General features: G+C 43.8%; 1 protein-coding gene and 1 long non-coding RNA gene across 4 annotated transcripts in view; one reads left to right on the top strand and one right to left on the bottom strand.

The window, feature by feature from the left end:
• Nucleotides 1-12887, bottom strand: part of slc29a4a (solute carrier family 29 member 4a) — a 19997-nt gene extending 7110 nt beyond the window's left edge. The window contains exons 1-8 of one of the 2 annotated variants that reach the window (XM_020621248.1): nt 12666-12887; nt 12023-12141; nt 10176-10535; nt 6708-6839; nt 6468-6581; nt 5457-5585; nt 4365-4439; nt 4006-4274 (exon numbers count right to left, since the gene is read on the bottom strand). In XM_020621248.1, coding sequence (XP_020476904.1) covers nt 4006-4274; nt 4365-4439; nt 5457-5585; nt 6468-6581; nt 6708-6839; nt 10176-10410 — 954 coding nt within the window. In that variant the 5' untranslated portion in view covers nt 10411-10535; nt 12023-12141; nt 12666-12887. The remainder of the gene's footprint in view (nt 1-4005; nt 4275-4364; nt 4440-5456; nt 5586-6467; nt 6582-6707; nt 6840-10175; nt 10536-12022; nt 12142-12665) is intronic. The other variant, XM_020621247.1, reaches the window with a different exon arrangement.
• The window catches only part of LOC109972421 (uncharacterized), a 20093-nt gene continuing 4820 nt past the window's right edge, over nt 6551-21823 (top strand). For both annotated transcript variants that reach the window (XR_002276683.1, XR_002276682.1), the window contains exons 1-2: nt 6551-6638; nt 19225-19312. This is a non-coding gene — a long non-coding RNA (uncharacterized LOC109972421). The remainder of the gene's footprint in view (nt 6639-19224; nt 19313-21823) is intronic.

Here is a 21823-nt window from a genome sequence, read left to right as displayed (position 1 = left end):
CTATTTATAAGTACTTTACTCTTTTATTTTATTTTATTTTTTATCTCTTTCCTAATGCACATTCCCTTGCTTGTTGGCATGTACATTGAGAGCAGCTGTACCAGAGACAAATTCCTCATGTGTCCAACACACCTGGCCATTAAAGCTGATTTTGATTCTGTTTCAGCTGTTATAGTTTAACAATAATAAAGTCAAAGGATGTATTGTCCTGTACAGTATCAGTATCTGCTTAACATTCAGTCAGTACACAAAGAAAGTAGAAAGAAAACAACAATATCTACAAAACTAGACAGCACTCCACTCAGAGAGTGCAAACCTCTGCCAAGGCAGATCAGTAGACCTCCTGCTGGGACCCCCTGCAGTTCGCCTACTGGGGAAATAGGCCAGTGGATGATGCAGTCAAAATGCCGCTGCATTACATCCTGGAACACCTCAACTCCCCAGGGACCTATGCACGGGTTCTGTTTGTGGACTTCAGCTCGGTGTTCAGCACCATCATCCCAGACATCCTCCACTCCAAACTGACCCAGCTCACTGTGCCTGCCCCCACCTGTCAGTGGCTCTCCAGCTTTCTGACAGACAGGAAGCAGCAAATGAGGTTGGGGTAAACCACATCCAGCACCCGGACAATAAGCACAGGCACCCCCCAGGGATGTTTGCTCTCACCGCTGCTGTTCTCCTTTTACACCAACAACTGCACCTCAGGGGACCCCTCTGTTAAATTCCTGAAGTTCGCAGATGCTACAACAGTCATTGGTCTCATGCGAGACGGTGACGAGTCAGCCTACAGATGGGAGGTTGAACAGCTGGTCCTGTGGTGTGGTCACAACAACCTGAACAAGCTCAAAACAGTGGAGATGACAGTGGACTTTAGGAAGAACCCCCAGCAGAGGATGTACTTCCTGCGCCAGCTCAGGAAGTTCGACCTGCCCCCGGAGCAGCTGCTACTGCAACTGTACCAGATAGCGTTTAATTTTTAAATTCGTGTAATGATGGTGCCCTTGTTAGTGGTGCAGGGTTTTTATTATTCTTGCTCAAATGTTTTGTACATGTACCTAAAAATATAGATGTGGAATGTTTTAGTTTTGTATTTGCCAAGGAAAACGAATCCTAAGAACCAGGAAGCGTGTTTCACCTACACTATATGCATATTTGTATATTTCAGTTTTTGAGGTCTGGCTTTGTGTTTGTATTTTTGGTGGGGGCGGGCCTTTCCAAATGTACTGACAAATAATATTTGGCATCTCCAAACATTCTCCTGCAGTGTGTGAATTTATCTTTTCAGTGTGTTTTCCATTAATTATGACTTCCCGGCTGTATGACATCAGCTTTTTATTGCAGTGGCTATTAGAGAGGGCAGCTGCGAGTGGCCGCAGGCTGATGTAGTGATGCTAGACAGACTGCAGACTGCTCAGGAGCTACACACACACACACACACACACACAGAGATCCATTAGTTGATTAGAGGGGGTTGAGAGCCACAAAGCACCACTCTTCTTGATTATCCCATAATGTGGAGTGCTGCCTTGGTTTCCCCCAGCAACCAGAACAAAGAGCCGCCTGAATCTGCCTCGTATGTAGGAAACAACACACACTGCTGTAGAACACAGGGGAGGACACTCGTCTTGTGTGTAACAGCAGCGTTTCCTCTTTATGCATTCATTACGAGCACCACTGCTGAAATTTTACAGGGTTCATTATTATTCACAATGAAACATAACGACTGCAAGTTGTGCTTATTACGCTGTGTGCAGCTGCTCAGGCCTAGTATGAATTGCAGGGGATTCTACCACACACACACACACACACAGATGTAAGTGTTTAGCAGCCCAACGTAGGCTGTTCACATGCGCAGCAGCTGCACAATTCACAGAGGAGAAGTGGTACACAGCTACTGCAAAGGTAGTAGCTGTGTACCACAATACCAGAACTGAGTGAAACAGAGTGAGCACGCTCATGGCAAAGTGATTGTTACAGTGGTTACCAGCTACACATTATCACTGGTTACCAGCTACACATTATCACCAGGGGTTACCAGCTGCACATTATCACCAGTGGTTACCAGCTACACATTATCACCAGGGCCCAGCCTGTTTCGTACACTGTATCACCTGAACTGTTCACATTAATACCTCTGTGTACATTGGTGGACTGAGTTACAGCCGTCTGTAGGGAATACTGCCGAACCTCGTGTGCCCCATCTGGTCAGGATATGACATTTGTGCACAAAAAATAAAAATTTGTACTCAAGCCGTTTATAAGAAATGCAATATTAAAAAAGTAAGCTCAGGCCTATTCAAAGTGATTTTATTTGTGCTTCATTATTTGAAGTCACCACAGTCATCTGACATATTATAACTTCAGAATTAAAGAAGCAAGAATGTTTTGATGGAACAAAGTACAACTGAATGAGTCACAACAGTAAAGTCATTTAGATGTTGTCAATGTTTAATTTCTCCAAAAATATTTTGAATGCACAAACAAATCGAAGTGAATTTTTAACGTCCTGAGGAATGGCTCAGTAAAGCAAAGCAGAGATGTAAACTGGTCGCAGGTTAATGAGGGGACGTGCTTTATGTCAGTGTGTAAATTCTTGAATATCCCTGTCTAGAATTATTTCTCCACTGGTGCACAAAAATGCAGGTCTGATGTGCACAGCACCAGTGTGGGAAACACTGCTTCGTGCACAAACACAAACGTGCACACATGAAAAGGGACAGCCCGAGGTGCCGAGTTTTCCTTTGAAGGCTCTGAACACACACACACACACACACACACAGTGTAGCTCCGTGCAGCTTGACAACAAAGTGGATTTATCTCCAGTTCTTTCCTTTTTCACTCATTGCACACCTTTTGTATTTTTCAGTTTTTGTGACAATCCCTTGCTCTTCCTCCTCTCGGTTGACTGCCCCTCTGCACTCTCTCCTCCCATCTCTCCTCTATTTGCCTCCACAGTTTTCTTCCAACCTTTTTTCCTCTCAGCATCATGACCCTCGCCTTCTCTCTGTTTGTGGGAGGCCTCAGTTTCTCCCTTTCTCTCTAAAACTCCATCTTTTTTTCCTGTAGCTCTTCATACTTCAACCCTTGTGAACCTTTCCAAAAATCCTTGCTTTCTCTCTCAGTGCTTCTGAGTGGCAGATGAAAAGCACCCATAGCGTAGATATTCTGAATTTTATAACATACACACTGTCTTCAGTACAATGTGCACACTCGCACTGATCCAGGCAGTAGACACATCTCTACCCTCCTCACTGAAATCAACAGGGACATGGAGTCGCATGACTCCACGTTTAAAAGCCTGACATTTTTACATCTGTCTGGAAGGTTTAATGAAAGAAACATTTACAAGAAACTTTAGTGAGAAAATCTGCTGCTCCACGTGGGGCAGACGAGTCGATCTCTCAATCTAACTTGAAAAGTCAGACATGAGAAAAAACTGAAGTAACTAAATCTCTCTAGCTCAACCACCAACTAGCACAACTTCCAGAAAGTTTGCATTCTTTATCTCAAAATGTAGTTGTTCAAAATAAAAACCTAATGCTTAAAATCTACAGCCATGCTAGCAGGTTGTACTTGAAGTTCGCTTTACATCCTTAGCATCGTAGTGCTTTCAGCTAAATGCTAATGTCAGCTTCCTACCATGCTTACAATGAGAATGCTAACATGTAGTGTTTATCTTTATGTTGACGTGTTAGCATTTGTTAATTAACAGTAAATCACAGAGGCTGATGAGAACATCAGTAGTTTTTCAGTACCAAAGTACTGGACAGGTTTAAATTTTGATCTGATGATGGTGCTAGAAGGTCAGGGGATCACCAAAGCCATTGGGATTAATCCTGTGAGGACCATAAATATCTGAATAAAGATTCGTGTTGATCCAGCCTGTATTTGTCAAGGCACTCCAGTCTGGACCAGCAGACCAAGCCATCATCAGAACCATGGTGTTATCGCGGTTAAAAATATGCCCTGTATGCATACACACACAAAAACAGCCCACTAACTTACAAATCTTACGTCCTCTGCGGTGACGTCATGGTGAACCCTGTATCCAGTCCCATTGTCACGCGGGTCGTGACCTTTGCCCGGACCTTTGCCCTGGGTAAGGTTGGTGTAGTAGCGAACAAATCGGGAGCGGCGGACCAGCAGGTGAAGCAGGAAGCAGAGCAGCTCCATGCTGATGGAGACGAGGAAGAAGATGAGCGTGTTTTTCGTCTCGTCGGTGATCAGCAGCTTGGTGAATATGCGAGACAGAGAGATGATGACCCCGGCTGTACCTGCAGAGAGAGGAGGGAATGGGTGAAGCAGAGGATCACAGGGAGGGAGTTGTGTATTTGCAATGTCTTTGTCTGTGTGGGCAGACTTACTCTCTCCAGTCATCACCCCCTGTGTGTACCTCTTGGGCAGCATCCCCATGTAACCATAGAAACTGGACTGCTGCACTGGGGAGGGACGAGGAAGTGACAGTCAGTGCAATCCGTGTCCTAGCAGTCAATACAGTAACAACACAATTTATTTAAAGGCTCAACCTGCTGAAGCTCCACAGGCCAGCTTTGACCTCCGGACCTCCACTAATTGAACCACCTCTTCTGTTGGCTGACGGGCTCGGTGTTCACAGTAACAACAAACTGGCTCGGTGTATGAAAGTCATTAGCAGCCGCTGACAACTGAAGCCTCGACTGTTTGTATTTGTCCTGACACATCTGACTGATCCCACCGTCACCAACTGCATTTACACACATATTAAGTGTAGGTTGATGGGCAAACGGGCAAGTGTGAAAAAATGGAAGGGGACAGAATCCCTGCTGTTCATCCTCAGACTGATAATGAGACACTGGGCACCTGTGCACGGACATGTACAAAGACTGAAAGAGAGTTTTGTGTATTTATTTTGCATCTCTGTGGTTATTTTTGTCTGTGGTTTACTTGTTTATGAGGTTGTTTTGCATGTCCCTGCGCTCATTTTGCATCTCTTTGTGACTGTCCTATATTAATCATTTTGCTTCAAGTTGCTGTTGATTGACTTTCCAAAAAGAAATGTAACAGTCTCTAAACGGGGCTCTGGTCCAGGAGCCCCATGATCCCCTGGGCCCCTGGCCTTCTGATCAGTAATGAATCCATGTGTTCACCAGTTAGTTGCTAACTGTGTCAGTCTGCTGAATGGGTCTGGGCATTTTGCTGAATTCAGCTGCCTCCTGTACAAAAACTGTACAAAATGCAGCCTCTGGTCTGAAGCTACCGTTTTCTAGCTGACAAGCCTCTTTGTTCTACAGCAGCATAGCTCAAATTACTCCCAAATTAAAACCATATTAATTCAATATGGGACCTGTCCAGGGTGTACCCCGCCTTCGCCCGATTGCCGGCCGGGATTGGCTGTAGGCAGCAGAGGGTCATGGAGGGGGGGTGTAGCTGAGAGACACCATGTCCTGTATATAGATAAGCATTATTAGTAGTAGTACCTGTACACCCGAAGGCCACCACTCCCACTGACACGAGGTTGATGATGTAAGCCTGTGCAGTGGTGAACTTTTCCAGCCAGACGTCAAACACACTGACAAACACCAGTGGCCCCAAAGCTAAGATGTACCCTGCAGAGAAAGGGACAGACAGATGGACTTAAGGATAGAGAGACAGTGAGGAGACATCACTGAACTAGGTCATGCTGTGATCGCATGACTGAGCACATATTTGACGTAGGAGCAGCGCCACTTTCATCTGAAGTCTGAGCCCAAGTTTTTCAGCTCCAGAGACGAGCTCTCGAGCACACAACACATTTCAAAAGACAATTCCTCAAGGATGCAAGAGGAGCTATTTTAAGCTGCAGTGGTGAAACCTTGCTCTGAGACGCACCATATACATGTAGATATCAAACCTCTCCTAAGGGGAAATACTTTTTGAAAAAACATTTTAAAAATGTTTAACCAAAAAAGTTTTTATTGGCGTTGGTAGGCTGACAGCTTTAATATTTTCATGATGTTAGCCTTAAGACATAAGGCTGAGTTTCAGTGAATATTTCTGGGCCACATTCTCTCCTTCCAGTACCCGGCTTAACTTTGAACAAACGCAATGTAAGATCTGCCTGAATGTGTATGGTTTACTTAACCATGTATTGAGTTTGCTTTAAAAGGGATTTGAAAGACTAAAACTAAACTGAAATGGTGCCAGAGCTTTTACAAAAGGAGCATTTTAAAAATACCCATACTCGTGAAAGATAACCCTTGTGAATCCACAGTCTTTGGCAAAGTTTGTTTGGAGCAATTTATGAATAGAAACCACAGGAGAATTATTGCAGGATGTATTTTTCTTTTTCTCCATATACTGTCTTCCCATTTAGTTCTGCGTACTCTGTTCTGTTGAGCCTCGAGGTTCCCAGAGGCTGATTTCTAAATGAGTAACAGTAGAAGCTTGTATAGTGAGGAAAATGTTCAAACATAAAGACTTGTCAGTGAGCTGGTTCTTCTCTGACTCACCCACAGTGATCCTGGTGTGCATGCTGAGTCTCTCCACCAGCACGTTGTTGAGGATGACGGCCAACAGAGCCACCAGGATGTACGTCAGGCTCATGTCAAACACTATGGACGTCCCTGAAACACACGCCAGCCATGACTCCTGGGTCCTGGACATGGATGTGAACTCTACAGGTGTGTATTTGTGTGTGTAAAATGCATGCGTTCTCTGTGGACACATGCACAGATTAATTGGTGCTCAACCTTCAAACTTGTGGTGCAGGTAGTCCACATCAGTGATGAAGCTGTTATAGGGAAGCAGGAAGCCCACTCCAGCCAGTAGCATTGCAAAGTAGATGCCATGGTAACGGTCGTCAGGGATCGGCTCCTCAAAGTCTGAGCGGGATCGAAGGAGTCGGGGTTAGAGAATTGAAAAAGTATGAAATTACGCTCAAACAGTGGGGATAAAAACGACTTCACAGTGTTCGATCTGAAGCCGTGATCTTCATTAACGCTAATCAGGATGAATGAAGCTGGAGCAGCAGCTACGCTGATGGAGTAGCTGAGGACCTTGGCCCTGTTGTGTTGGTGAATCAGAGATGTGCTGCCCGTGTTGTTACTGTTAAAACCTGGACGTTGTGTTTTGCATCTGATTCACTTTCATGGTTAAATCCTGTACGTTTACTTTTAATGGCTGTGGATTTACGTTGAGGTTTTACTGGAGGGAGGACAACGCGATGAATTAGAGATTATTTGTTTCACTTCTTAATGACCCATTTAATGTAGTATTATGCCTGCAGGTATGAGAACTAGCTCCTCAGTAATTCACATTGTTTCTAATAAATGCATACCTGTTTAATTACTGTAACTACATACAGTATGTGGTAGGAATGCATACAGCTCCTTTCCAGTTCTACTGTTCTGTGGGTTTGTCGTTCCTGCTGTTAAATAAAACACTGACACACAGGAAGTGAAGTGGTTTGGGCTTACAGCAGCAGATTTGATCACAAGAATGGAAACTGTGTAGTTAGCAGGAGCAGTAATAGTCAGCATGGCTGCACAGACCAGAGGTCTGCAGAACGTCAAACCTCATTAACAGAACATCCAGTGGAGACACAGCAGCACTGCCCACATTGTGTGACTGACGTCTCAGTCAAATATGGAAGTGTTCTTCTAACATTAGTGATTAGGGACTGTGTGAAAATGTTTTGGGTAGTAAAGGAGCAACCCCCCCCCCAAGATTATTACCATTTTCCCTCCTCTTGAAAGATTTGTAACATGTTAAATTAATATACTAGTACAAACCTGGTAAAACAAAAGTGCTCCCCAGTAAATCTCTTCCTATTTTAATGAGAATCAAATGTCTGTCACCAATGTACATGTTAAAAACCCTGCTGCAGAACAGGGATGCCACTTTTACTGAAGACAGATTTTTGTTTGAAGATGGGGGGAAAAATGAACATTCAATCTGTAATGGTCCGTTTACATTTTATTTATTTATTTGTCTGTAAACACAGCACACCATTTCAAGTAGTTTATATATTGTCTATTTCTTGTGGTCCAGCAGGGGGCGCTCCTAAAATTCACAATAAATCAAGCAAATATACAAAAATTGAAAAAGACACCAGTGAGCCAAGTTGTGGGAATTGGATAATCACAGCACCAAAGCAAATAAGAAGCAGTGTGTGGAAGTATTTAGAGCTCTGCACTGTAAATCTCACAGTTACTCACGATAAGGCTGTTTACTGATTTAGTAAAAAGCATCCGACACCCAGCAGCTCTAAAGGAGCTGGAGATCAATCGTGTCTATAGTCATTTCAAATGGCTGCGCTGGAAGAGTGAAAAGCTGGCTTTGATAGAAAGAGCAGAGACGCAGTATTGTTTATAAATGACAATAACATGAATAGTTTATGTCTGTCCAGGAAGACATTGCACTTGAATGTGTAACAAATGACAAATGAGAGCTAGAAATGGTAGTTTTCTCATCTCCATATGAACAGCCATTCACAACATGAGTGAGAGAGTGAGAGTTGGTTTCCGATGCCATGTGACCAGTGTAGCTCGGAAGGATTGTAAATCCCACTACACAGATACTGTATTGACAACAAATCAAAGAACTTGCGTGAAATCTGTGACCCATGTGAGGAACGGGAGGCGCCAGCGATGAGTCGCACAGTGTTTCCTTAATGCAGTGGAAGTCCAAGACGTCTACACTGCGTGGGTTGTGTCTGAAGTAGTCATTTAAATCAGTGACATGTTAGTTCAGAGTGTAAGGAAATATCTTTGCAAATAATACCTATTTTGCAAAAGAGGGCTGAAATAAAATTAGGATGAGAACAAAAATAAAACATGTCTGTCAAAGTACCTTCAGCTCAAAAAGAAAAAAAAAAAAGCACCTATAACACCCAACCCCCTTTTCTGACCTCCTCATTCCCAAATAATTTTCACACAGTCCCTTAGTTGAAGCAGTTATTGTAGTGTAGGTGCAGGACTGTAATAACAGGCTTGTACTGGTTCAGTCTCCTGAGTCTGCTTCCTTGTCTCTCTCTGACTCTGTGGAGACTGACAGCTACAGTGAAGGTGGGAGGGCTGGAGACTCAGACGGTGTTTGTGACGATCTCGGGGCCTCATTGTGCGTCCTCCGTCACTTCTGATCTGATTAGCGTGTCTTTTGTAACCTGAGTAACCAGGCAACAACAGTTGTCTGCTTACAGGCCTGCCTACTGTGTTGTGTTTCACTTGCCTTTTCTCTCTGTGTCTGTCGCTGTTTATTCACTCCCGCCTCCACAATCATTAGCAAATATGTACACACACACACACACACACACACACACACTGCTAAAGCCTCTGTTCATACAAAATATGCCACCCTTTGATTCTCTTAACCAGTAATAACACTGGAGCTACTGTGTGTAATTTTCCATTTTCAATAGATGACAAAACCTTTCTTGTTAGTGGAAACAGCATCTAAGTGTCTTGGGTTGGGGGGGTTGATGACCCTACCCCTCCCCCCTGGTTATGCACTCATTGATTCAGTCATCTGTCTGTTTACAACATTTGATATTTGGAAGGTCATGGTGAACCCACCATGCTAAGATAACTAGCTTCCATTAGCTCAGCTAACCAATGTTAGCACTATGGCATCATGTAATTTCAGCAAATTCTATTGGTGATAACTCTTTTTCTTCTTCCTCCTCTGTCTCATAAAGGAAAGATGAGCAGCACAGGGCTCTGCTTAATGTGGTCCTGCACCATGTTAAAAAGTAATTACACAGTAAATGTATTGACAAGTAGTGAAATAATCATACTGTGTAGCGGTACTCCTTAGCCTTTAGTGCCGCTTTACGGTGCAGGTCTTAGCTCTTACATACTGTTTTCTGTCTGTCTGGAAATTACTGTTGTTCAACAAATCTATACATAAACCAAAAGAACTGAGGGTATTTATATAAAAGAATTTATCTGCAAAAATATATTTTAATTTCAGTTTGACATTCAAATCTATACTAGGAGAAGATGAGACCTGATTTCAGAAGCGTGCCATGAGAACTCAGCTGTGCCAGAGAAAAGAATCTGTCTGTTTTTCCTGGTGCTTTGAAGCAAAAGAAGCACATATGTGTGGTTATCTGTTTTCTTTGGTAAACTGTTGATTGTCTGTTTATAAAACCAGCATGCACACACACACACACACACACACACACACACAAACAAACAGATAGAACAGAAACCCCTCACCGGGCTCGGACAGAGCCAGCACTCCTCGCTCTGGGGCATCTTTGCCGATCTCCTCCTCCTCCAGCTGGTACGAGTCAAAGCTGTAGCTCTGCACCACGCCGCCCTCTCTTCCCTCTTTCCAGCCCTCCCTCCCCACATCCCTCCATCCAGCTCTTCCTCCGTCCCTCCACACATCCCTCTCCTCGGGCGTCTGGGCCGGCGTGGGCCTGCGGCGCTCGGCTACTGCTGAACTCATCTCAAGTTTAAACTTAGCACTCCTCTTGACTCGGCAAGCTAAACTCTCTTGGGAGCATGCATGTTAAATGCAATCCCTGAAACACGTCCTGGAGAGACGCAGGAGGCCGTCGGATGATGGAGGATCTGCAGGAGGAGGCGGCGAGAAACAGGGGCAGGATTGAAATGTAAAAGAAAAGACAGGACTGGATTAAGAAAAACAATCTGTCGGTGTCTTTCTGAAAGTGAGTGGAGGTTAGATACACCAGAGAAACCTAGTGGGCTCTGTGCGTGTGAATGTGTGAGTAGCATATTAAATAAAGGAAACATGTTGACAAAGGTGAACATAGACCTGTCCAGGGTGTACCCTGCCTCCTCCCAGCCCCCCCCTCCCCATGACCCCGCTCAGGGATTAAGCAGTAGAAGATGAATGAATGGTGACAAAGGATGCACAACTGTGTGACAGATGAGGTGAGCGCAGATGCAGCTCTGCATTCAGTCACCAGGCACCGCAACATACATTTCATGCGGCAGTATCCAATCCTCACTGGTTCAGGCTTCTCACATATAAAATCTTCTGCTTTCTCCGGATTGTATCGCAGTATAGTCACAGTTTTGCAGACTAATTGTTACCAAGCAAACAACCCCAAGACATCACTTTGGCCTTTTTCACTATTGTATGACATTTAATAAACTAAACAGTCGATTTATTAATCAGTTAAAGGCAAACAGACGACTCTGTCTATATAATCATCAAAATAATGATTAATTGTAGCTCTACACAATTAGTAAGATAATTAAGCAGGAAATTAGAACAGTAAACAAATCAGCTGACAAGAACCTTCATGATTAGCTAATGCATCTTGAAAATGAAAAATAAAGGCCAGAATAGGGGCAGGTGGCTGCTGTTATCCTGTAATAATTGTTTTCACTCAGTCGGGGTGTTGTGTGTTTGTAAAACAGAAGATTATGCCCATTGCAGTTGACATGTTTTTATCAAAAACATTTAATTTACAGCACTATGAATGAGAGAGAAGCAGAATCTTGGCAGATCTGAGAAGCCAAAACCAGAATATTTTCCATTTTTGTTTGAAAAATGATCGTCAGTTATGTAAATAGTTGTTGATAAGTGCTCTGGTCCACCTGCACCAGCACAGACTGCATGAATCACAACCCTTTACATTGTAGTGTAGTTGGACAGAGCCCTGCTGGTCGTTATACTGTTTTAAAATAAAGGTACAAAGCACAAGAGCATCATCTATGAAACTTTAACTGCCCCGTGTTTAAAACATTCTTTAATAACCTAAGTACAAAAGTACTGCAAGAATCCAAAGATCGAAAATGTGTAGTAGTTTTTGTGTAACCTGCAAAATGAGGGCTTGTGTTAAAGAGTTAATGATCCAGCTGTGTGCAGCAGCAGCAGCTGTTAAACACGTTGGTGTGATGAGAAGCAGAAATGTGAATCACGGCTCAATAAGCTGCCTTCGTTCACTCCAGTCAACAGGGAGCTGCTGAGGACAATGTTATTGTACAAACTAGATCAATATAAACGGGTACTGCCATTGATCCAGGCCCTAAACACAAGGCTCGTTTACTGCGTGCACCCCTCCGCCCCCAGGCCTCCCACTGCTCACCTCTGACACCGCAGCGTCACGTCTCAGCCCTGGCCAGACAGGAGCGGGGCTTTAGGGCCGAGATCCGGGGTTAAAGCTGGAGACCGACAGCATCAGATGATGTAACAAGGTCTGCGCCTCTGTAACGGGAGAACAGGTGGTTGGCCAGCAGCTGGCTCGGTGGAGGCGCTGTTTGTTGGGGCTGCTGTTCAATCTAATTACCACAGTTTTACTGGCCGGAGCCGCGTTTGGCGGAGTTCTGGTTCCAGACGAGAGGTGGCGCTCTCCCCCGTGCAGCTCGTTTCACGCTGCGTTTTCTACTGTTTACTTGATAAAATGAGCATCGAGAATGAGCACAATGACAGGTCTGACGTCTCCGGGAAACAACCTACACATTTTGGTTTTAACCGCGTTAACTTTAACCAATTACCGTCATGTGTTGTGTTTAGTATAGAGGCGCACGTAGAAATAAAAAGGCCTAATTAATAAAAAGCAAAAACCAGACAGCAGCGCAGGATACACGAGGGCGGACATCACATTTACTCCGCTTCTCCTTCCACATCATTGAGCCCATCCGAATCAAGTCCAGCGTAGTTTGTGTGTATGTCTGCGCCCAGCGAAAAACAAAAACACACAAACAACAGGTTATTAACGGCCCCCTTACCTCTCGTGTCAGCCCCTCTCGTCCTCGCCCTCCGCTTTTACAGAAGCCCAGTCCGTCCAGGATCAGGATCCCCGAGGTGGTGGACTCCGCCGGTCGGACCTGGTCCCTCCTCAGCCCGTCTCCATCAGTCAGACAGAAGGGAAGCCCCGGTGCCGTCCTGCGTGCGTTCCTAACGCACCATCCAGCAGGGAGAAAATGAAGCGTGGATGGATGAGGAGAGCGAAGGGGGAGGAAAGAGGAGGGGGGGTGGGGGTGGGGGGGTTGCCTCTGGCTGTTTATCGTGCGCAAAAGCTCTAATGGAGTGGAGGATAAAAACATCTAAATGCATGTTCAACAACTTTTTCCATGCAGAATAGAGTTAGTCATTTAATTCACCCCAAACACCACAGACAGAAGTGTTTTGTTATTTAAATGCCAAAGCATTGGTCAGTGTTGCAGCCATGGCAAAAAAAACAACATACAATCAGATGCTGTCACTTAAACTCCTCCGATTGTACAGGTGGGGACATAAATCCCAGGAGCACCTGCAGAAATGTATTTAAAATAGGGTTTTCCATTCAAGGCGCTCTCTTGCTGTGTGCTGTAGCCACATGTGTGTTGCCAGAGCAGAGGCCTATATAGAAGGAGACAGGGTAGAAAAGGACAAAGGAGCAATAGAGGACAAAAATGCATCCCTCATCTTCTTTCTCTGATTTTCTAACATGCAGTCACACATGCTGCAGTGGAGCCTCTGTGGGACTGACGGTGTTGTGAGTGCACTTCAGTGTACTAATGCTTTATCATTGGCAGGGGCTCGGTCATAACGCACACCTCCACTGTTCCCACAGAGGAGCAGAGCCAGTTGTAGCTGTGGTTTAGGTGCTGCCAGTCCAGTATAACAGACTCAGGATCTGCTGCTGCTGCAGCTTGTGGGTTTCAATCCCACTTTTAGTCTCTTTGACTTTGCACTCTGTCTAAATAGTGGGAGATGTTGATTCAGAATCCAGCTCATGTAGGTTTTGGCTCAACATCGCCAGTTCACATCAAAGATCAGCTCTTTCAGGTGATGTCGCTCATCAAGGTTCAACCATCACTGAATCTGTTCTGTGGTGAATTTCAGTCATTGCTGCATTTGCAAAAGAAGGTCATGCTGATTTTATTTTTCAAAGACTAGAGAGTTTTGGGAGTTAATGTCCTAAATACCTGCTCATGTTTTTTTTTTTTACAGAGAGTTCGACCAGAAGATTGCTACCGCTCTTATAACTGCATGAAAAACTGAAGCTGCCACCACAACCAGTTAGATTAGCTTAGCATAAAGAGTGGGACCAGACAGAAACAGTTTAATGTGTAGAACGAAATAAATAAAAGGAACATATTAATTATTGGGCCTTAGAGGAGCTGGTAGCTGTTTGGACAGGGCAGCTGTTCCTCCTGTTTCTAATCAGTCACTCATTTCATTTTAGTTTGTACAGATTTGTGCAATTCAAAGTGATTTAATGAGCAACAAGCTGATGAGACACAAGAAATGTTTACGTTAAGTTTGTTTGCTGTGTTTACGCTAAGCTAAGTGTCTGCTAGCTGTAGCTTCATATTTACATTTATATTTATCAGTCTCTTCTAAATTTCAGAACGAAAGTGAAAAAGCACATTTACCAATTTATTTCTTTAAATAAATGTCTTTGCTTTTTTTACGCTAGAATTTAAATTTTGTGATAAAGAACACGAACCTTTGAGCCTTTAACAGAAAACTATATTGAAATGTTTGGTCACATTTTGCAGAAAAATAATGAAAATAATCACAAACGAATGGTAAACGCAGAGCTGCTGTTCCAACTGTCAAGATTTGGACAAACTAAACTTCCCATTGAAACGGGCTCCAACTCAGTTCATGTCCAGACTCCTGTTCAAGGAAACGCATCACAGTTTACTGTACAAAGGGGCTGCAGTGAAAGCCAGAGAAACATTTACAGATCCTTTCTCGGACAATAAAACAACAGTGACCTGTGACTGATCAAACAAACTGCTCTTTATGACACATTACAAACATCCTGTGGTGCATCGGACGTCTTGACGCTGGTTCAGAAACACGTTCATGAGATGAATTTAATCTGCGTAAAACCCTCCAGATGACGAGGGCGTTGCTTTCTGGTCGTCTGTCTACTTATCTGTGCACCTGTCTGTGTGCACTACGGAGGAGCTGCCAGGTTTCTGTCCGTCTCTGTTTGGCTGCACGCCTGCCTCTCTCTGTGTCTGTGGCTTCTTTCTCTTGCTGCTCCTGGATTTATGTTGCGTGTAGAATAAGTAATGGTTTGTCATGTTGCTTTAGCCTCCAGCAGTCTGTCCAGAAACAGGGAGTTACTGTTGATGTGTGTCCCATAAATATTTTCTTTACTAGCTCTCTGTTATGAATGTTTAAAAAGGTCGGCACTTGATTCGCTTCCTTCACTCAAATGATTTTTCTGTCTAACCAGGCCCCTGCAGGACTCTACTGACTGAAGTGTCTCTTATTTACTTTCTAAAACTAGCTTAGAGTTGTTTGTGTGTGTTTGTGTCCATCCCTCCAACTGCTCATCCATCCCTCTGTCCACCCTGGTAAAGATGCTGAGCCTCAACAGGGTCTATTTTTAGCTGCTGGTTCAATCAGTGATGACAGAGCCCCAGCGCCATGACTGTGCATGCTGATATCACCACCACCGCTCACCTCTCTCCACAGAGAGAGAAATGTGAGGGGAGGTGGTGAAATAGGCGAATCAAAGAAACGCTGACAAGAGAATGAGCACAAAGCCACTGAAAACAACAAAAAAAAAAATCCAAGAAAGAGACAGGGGGGCTTAATCCTGTCACAGGGTCGGAGTAGGACGAGAACAACAGCGGCAAGGACAGAAGGAGGTGGTAATGATGTGCTAGACAGGTGAAGAAGAAGAGGGATGTAAGGAAAGAGACAGGTGTAAATGCAGAAGCTAAGGGATGGAGGGGACAGAGGCAGAGAGGGAGGAGGTGGAGGGTTCACACAGGCGGGAGATGAAGATCGAGGGCTGGAAGAAGACGCAGGGAAATAAAGTGAGAGAGAGAATAGCTGCAGCATCTGAGGAGGGAGGAGCAGAGAGGGATGAGAGCCTCAGAGGTGGTGAGAGGAAGAAGGAGACAGCAGGGGGAGGACAGAGAAAAAGACGACATGAGCAGAAACAGGCTGCGTGGTTTTGTATAGAGGAAGAGCAGAACGGTCTCTGTTGGTGTGCAATGAGTAGATGTGGATGGAAAGGAAAGAGGAAGTAACAGGTACACGGAGGAGGAGAGTCAGGGAGTGTCTGTTGAGTCTAGGGTGGACATGTCAAGTTGTTATTGAGCCCAGTCCCGATTGGAGTCCAAAATCTGATCCCATACTTTCATTTACTTAAAGTTGCATTAATGGCAATTTATTTCTATAGCACATTTAAAAACAACAGCAGTTGGACAAAATGCTTTAAAATAAGTTAAAACAAGACTAAAAGCAACAATAAACTAAAGCAATCATAAAGCAGATATAAATATAAAGAAGGCCAAAAAGGAAAACGTCACACCAATGGTAACATAAACAGTGATTGTACACCTGTACTTAAAAAGTTAGAATTAAAAAGTAAATGGTCAGCAGGTCTAAGGGCTCTCATGGGACAGTCAAGTATAAGAAGGTCCAAGAAGTAGCTGGGGGCTAGGTCATTCAGTGCCTTACAAGTCATTAAAGGAACCTTAAGCTGTGTCCTGAAGGAAACTGGTAGCAAGTGACGCCAGAACAGGAGTGATATGGTCCCATTTACGAGTTTGGGCCAAAAAAGCAAGCAGCGACATTCTGCAGCAAAGTAAAATGCAAATGAATTCACATTTGTATCCACTATTGCTCTGTGAATAATACGAACATAAACATCTGGTGGTGAAAGTTCTCTAGTCTGCCAGTAAACCACTGCAGAAGAAGAGGACCCAGCACATTCCGTGATGGTCAGCACAGAAACTCAAGTAGAAGCTCCTGACGTGCGCTGTGCAAAGTGGCGCCACCTTAGCTATAGGGCTAATGTAGCGAAGGTGGATCACTATGTTTTAGAGGCTCAAAATGTGTTTTTGAAACAGTCTTGGTTGCAGCACTTTTGCATGCTGGTATTTCACTGGTTAAATGAGCTGTTTGTATGATATGAAGGCACTGTACACTGTGGGAAATTCAGAAACAACCTGACTACTCATTTTCTCATCAAGCAGGGGTCAGCAGTGATTGGCTGCCCACATAAAGGTTAGTGCAACTGGGGTCAAAGTTCAACTAATCTGAATTTTCAGTGCAGCCTCACAGCACAGACACAACAATGGTGAAGCTGTTTTTCTGCAAAAACCTGAATACGCCATAAGATGATATGATTCATAAGCGCTGACATTTCAGTGTTTAATGTGCACGTCTGTTTTGTCTGTTGCTCATTTTCACCTTCGCTGAAGCGACGTGATTCACCGGCATCACGACAAATTTGCTAAGTCTGTTTCCACTGAACTTTGTGTTTTGCTTTTATAAATACAGAAACTTTTCCACCTTAGCCAAACTTTTGGGGAATATTTTAAGGTTTTTTCAAATTCCCAGCTTCTCCACTCGGGTTTCTTTTATGGAAATAGAGCAAATAAAAACTGGGGGTTGGAAACTCAGCCAGTGATTTTTGTCTCTTCCTCTTTCACTGGGAATCTGTTTTCTTTTATCTCATGCACAGAAGCAGGCACCAGAATATTTCACTGGTTGTCACTCATGCACAGACACACAGTTGTGTGGTTTTTATTTCTGTATGCTACATAAACACGTACACAGATACACACTCACTCACACATGCACAAATGATCTTTTTGCCTTGTGGGACGTGTTCACAGAGAAATGTAAACAGTCAAACAACGTGTACACGTGCACTCTTGCGCACACACAGCTGTGTGACACACCAACACACACATCCAGGTGTGTTCACACACCAACACACACACAGGTCATGTATTCATCAAAGCAAGATATTTAAGTATTTATCTGCCATCCAACGTGTTAAAAGAAGAGCTTACATTTTGGGAGACTTGAGAAGGACGACTTCTTGGCCTCAGCCCACCTCCGGTGTTACACCCTAAGCTGTGACCCGTCAGGTTCTGTGACCAGCTCACCTTCAGATAACATTAACTGCATCATGCAGCAAAACACCAGTGATTTATGAAAAAGCACCGTGTTATTTCAAGCACAGCCCCCGGCGATGAGCAGAATGAGTGAGGACAGGGTTAATGGAGGTCACAGAGCAGTGAGAGAGTATGTGGTGAATGTCCTGCAGCCCTTCTGCTCAGCACACTGTCCGTGGTTCAGGCTTGATAGTTCATTACTGTTTCTGTCAGTGTTGTGCTCATCTGGTCACTGGTGACGACAGTGTACTGAAACAGAATCGATAAGGGATTTGAAAGGATTCAGGTTCAGAAAGAGAGAACCCCTCTCTAATCAAAATGTTCTCTTAATATGCTAGTCCTTATGCTAAGCTAAGCTAACTGGTAGTTTCATCTCTACTGTACAAACGTGAGAGGTAAAAGGCAAATAAAATCACATTCCCAAAAAAGTAAGTTCTGGCCAGTCCCTGAAAGGTGCAGTACTGTAGTAGTAGTAGTACTGCTAGATGGGGACATATTACACAGAATGTATATATTCAATAACAAGCAGAAGTGCATAGGGATCAAGTGATCCAGGATTTGTAGTTTGAGCAGCACTTCTGGATGTAACTGATCAATAAATAGGATCTGGTGATTTGATCCAGCCTGGGAAAGTTCCAAACAGTTCAGTTCAGTACTTTATTGCCATTTCAACATAGCTGCTAGGAACTGACTGTGCTCTGCTGAGCCCACGTTTAAAACAAGACAATACCAGCAACAGCACAGACGACCAAAACCAGCAGGTGTCAAACATTTAAAACTGAAAACTACCAACTGTTACATTGTCAGAGCCTAGACACAGGTCTGCCAGCCCAAGAACCTGACATGCACCTGGTTCCATGATAAACCCTGTGTCACAGGTGTCCTGGCATGAACCCGACACTCCATCATGAATCAAATACCCCTTGGAGGAACCACACCGACCCTGACTCTGACATCCAAGATGGCTGCACTGCGCATCAACAGTCGTGAGAGCCATAGTAATATACCAGTTATTAGCACTGTCTTATTTGTGTCTTACTAAACAGTTGGACAAACAGTACTGTCTATCTTGGTCGGCTGGCTCGTTGCTACCATGTCTGTATGAGCTGACACCACATAATGCCTTGTTATAAACTAGCAATGCTAAAAGTGGCTAACAACAGCAAACCTCGTCCGTGTTGGTTTTCCGACTTGGCGTACTGGAATGTGGCATAACGGTTTTTTGCACATCCTTTATTTAATCCTGGCACTGTCACATGAATGAGCACGTGTACTGTGGTGTCAGAGATAAACTTCATCTCTGTTTCTGCAGCTTAAGACTCCCCACAGGTGCGAAGTGCTGCGGCAGGCCTCGGTGGGTGGTGGGAAACATTTACAAGTTTAATTATTAAGGCGTCACCCGCCCCGCATGTTGTGTGTCCAGGCAGGAGGAACAACGTGACAGGATGGATCGCATGAAAAAGCACCAACCATCAATCATCAAACAGTTCGAGGCTTGCAGTGGGAAACAGGTCAGTGAGAGGATCCAACTTCACCATGTTTCTGTGTCAGGTGACATCCCCAACAGCCTATAAGGGTTTATTTGAGCACTGAACACAACCTTCACCCCAGTTAGCGGGTGCGGTCACAGACACACAAACACCAGATGGAAGTAACCGAGTTTAAATCATTAGCACAGGCCTGAAAACCAAAGAGAATGTACGGGTAGTGTGTTTCTCTCTGAGTGTGTGTGTGTGCACATTCCGACTGACGCACACCAGCTTCCACATGTTCACTGCTTTCACCAGGAACACAGAAGCCCTGCTCTCTGATTGGCTGTCAGCTGTCTGTTAACAGTTTTAGCCTGGTCAGCTAGAAAAAACTTAGGTAACGATGCTCACTGATACTGGGCTATAACATCTTAGTCGTTAGGGGACATTGTTGGCCTTCAAAAGGACTGAAACACCACTGATGTGGATAAATATCTCCGACTCAATGCCAGTCGGGCAGAACTGATGAAGCCTCTTGGATGAGAGGTGAAACATCTTTGACCTAAAACCAAATCCAGTTGATTTTTTTCTATGTTTTGTCAGCTTACTATGACCTGGATGACTGGAATCTGCACAGACTTTTAGCCTGGTCATGCAGGTAGCCTCAGAAAGGGCTGTGTCACACTCTGTTAGCAGTTAGCTCACTCAAGGACCCCCCAAATCACCTAAGCACCATCAGAAACCCCTCAGAGACCCCTGGTACCTCATTACGGATGTCTGCAACCTGCTCAATGATCTTTATAATTCCTTCAGGGACCTTTACAACTTCATGACATGCTGAAAAACATCTACATCTAACTCCCTGATATCAGTACCAAACCCAAGGACCTCTAGCACCTGCTTAAGGACAACTCCTAAATCCTAAAGGACCTCTGTACCCTCATCAAGAACCACTACCACCTGCTCAGAAATCACATTCACAAGCAGTCTGTAGTTTTGTTCAATTGTGATGATGGTACAGTCACAGGTGTTACATGCAGTAGTACTGAATACTTCAGGAACATTTAAGTTTGTATCACCTCTGTAGAAATTAGACTGTGATGTCTCCAACTTTATCTTCAGATACATTTCTAATAAAAGCCATAAATTAACAAAGTATTGCACATACCCAGCGGTATAGTTGTTTTTGGCGCCCTGTTTTAGTTTTAGTTTTAGTCTAGTCTTTGTGTGAAGCTGTCATTATAGTTTTTATATTTATACTCTTTTTAGTCTAGTCTAGTTTTAGTCTACAAAACTGATGACATTTTAGTCTAGTTTTAGTCAATGAAAATTGTATTTTACTCTCTTTTTAGTAATGCAATTCTATTTAACCCAGTGTATAGAGTATAAGTACCTAGTAGTATAGATGAAACCAAAAGTTTTTTTTAGCCAAACCCATTTCAAACCAGGTTATCTTATTATATTATTGTTACCTTATAGACTTAAGAATACATCCAATACACATTTTGTGTGATTTTGTGGCCACATTTCTCCCCATCTTTTTCCACAACAAATTCCGTTTTTCTTTTTTTTCCAAAGTTTTTCCAAATGTCGTTTCTTCTTTTTCTCCAAATGACAAACCTTGACTGGCCGGCCATCGGTCCCTTTCTCTTTGTCAGACTTAACTTTGTTTGTTGTCGTCTTCTAAATAATGCCGCGAGTGGGGCTTAAGGAAGTGACGTCACCTGCGTCTGCGCAGTGCGACGTGATGCGGCCCCTGAAGCGAGACACAGGAAACAGAAATACTGCAAACTAATAATAATAGCGCGACTGAACGAGATGAAATAACATAACATTTCATCTCGTCTTGGTCAACGAAAATAAAGAGACATTTTGGCATAGTTTTTATTTTGTGAGCCACATTTAGGCTCGTTTTTTTTTTCGTCAACAGTGTTGCATTATACATTTAGTTATAGTCATCGTCACATGACCAGCATTTTTCGTTGCATCTCGTCTCGTTTTCGTCACGCGATAAAGGTTCGTTGACGATGATATTTTGTCAGAATTTTCGTTGACGAAAGCAACTATACACGGCGGTACTCCGTACACCTGGGCAGGTGGCCAGCCTACCACAGAACTGACATAGAGAGACAGGTACTGACACCTAAGGGCAGGCTGGAGTCACCAGTCAGCCTGAGCTGCAGGTGTCTGGACCGTGGGACGAGATCCCCAGAGGTCTGGGGGAACATGCAGACTCACCACTGAGCTACTATTGTTTTTAACCTTTATTATTATTATTATTTATTCAGGGATGCCCTGTTCACATTCACGTGGTTATACAGTCAGGTCCATAAATATTGGGACATCGACACAATTCTAACATTTTTGGCTCTATACACCACCACAATGGATTTGAAATGAAACGAACAAGATGTGCTTTAACTGCAGACTGTCAGCTTTAATTTGAGGGTATTTACATCCAAATCAGGTGAACGGTGTAGGAATTACAACAGTTTGCATATGTGCCTCCCACTTGTTAAGGGACCAAAAGTAATGGGACAATTGGCTTCTCAG

This window comes from Monopterus albus, unplaced genomic scaffold (genome assembly GCF_001952655.1).
Source record: "Monopterus albus unplaced genomic scaffold, M_albus_1.0 scaffold256.1, whole genome shotgun sequence".
Classification (NCBI taxonomy): domain Eukaryota; kingdom Metazoa; phylum Chordata; class Actinopteri; order Synbranchiformes; family Synbranchidae; genus Monopterus; species Monopterus albus.
The sequence above is the reverse complement of the archived record's forward strand: the minus strand, read 5'-3'. Positions and strand labels throughout refer to the sequence as shown.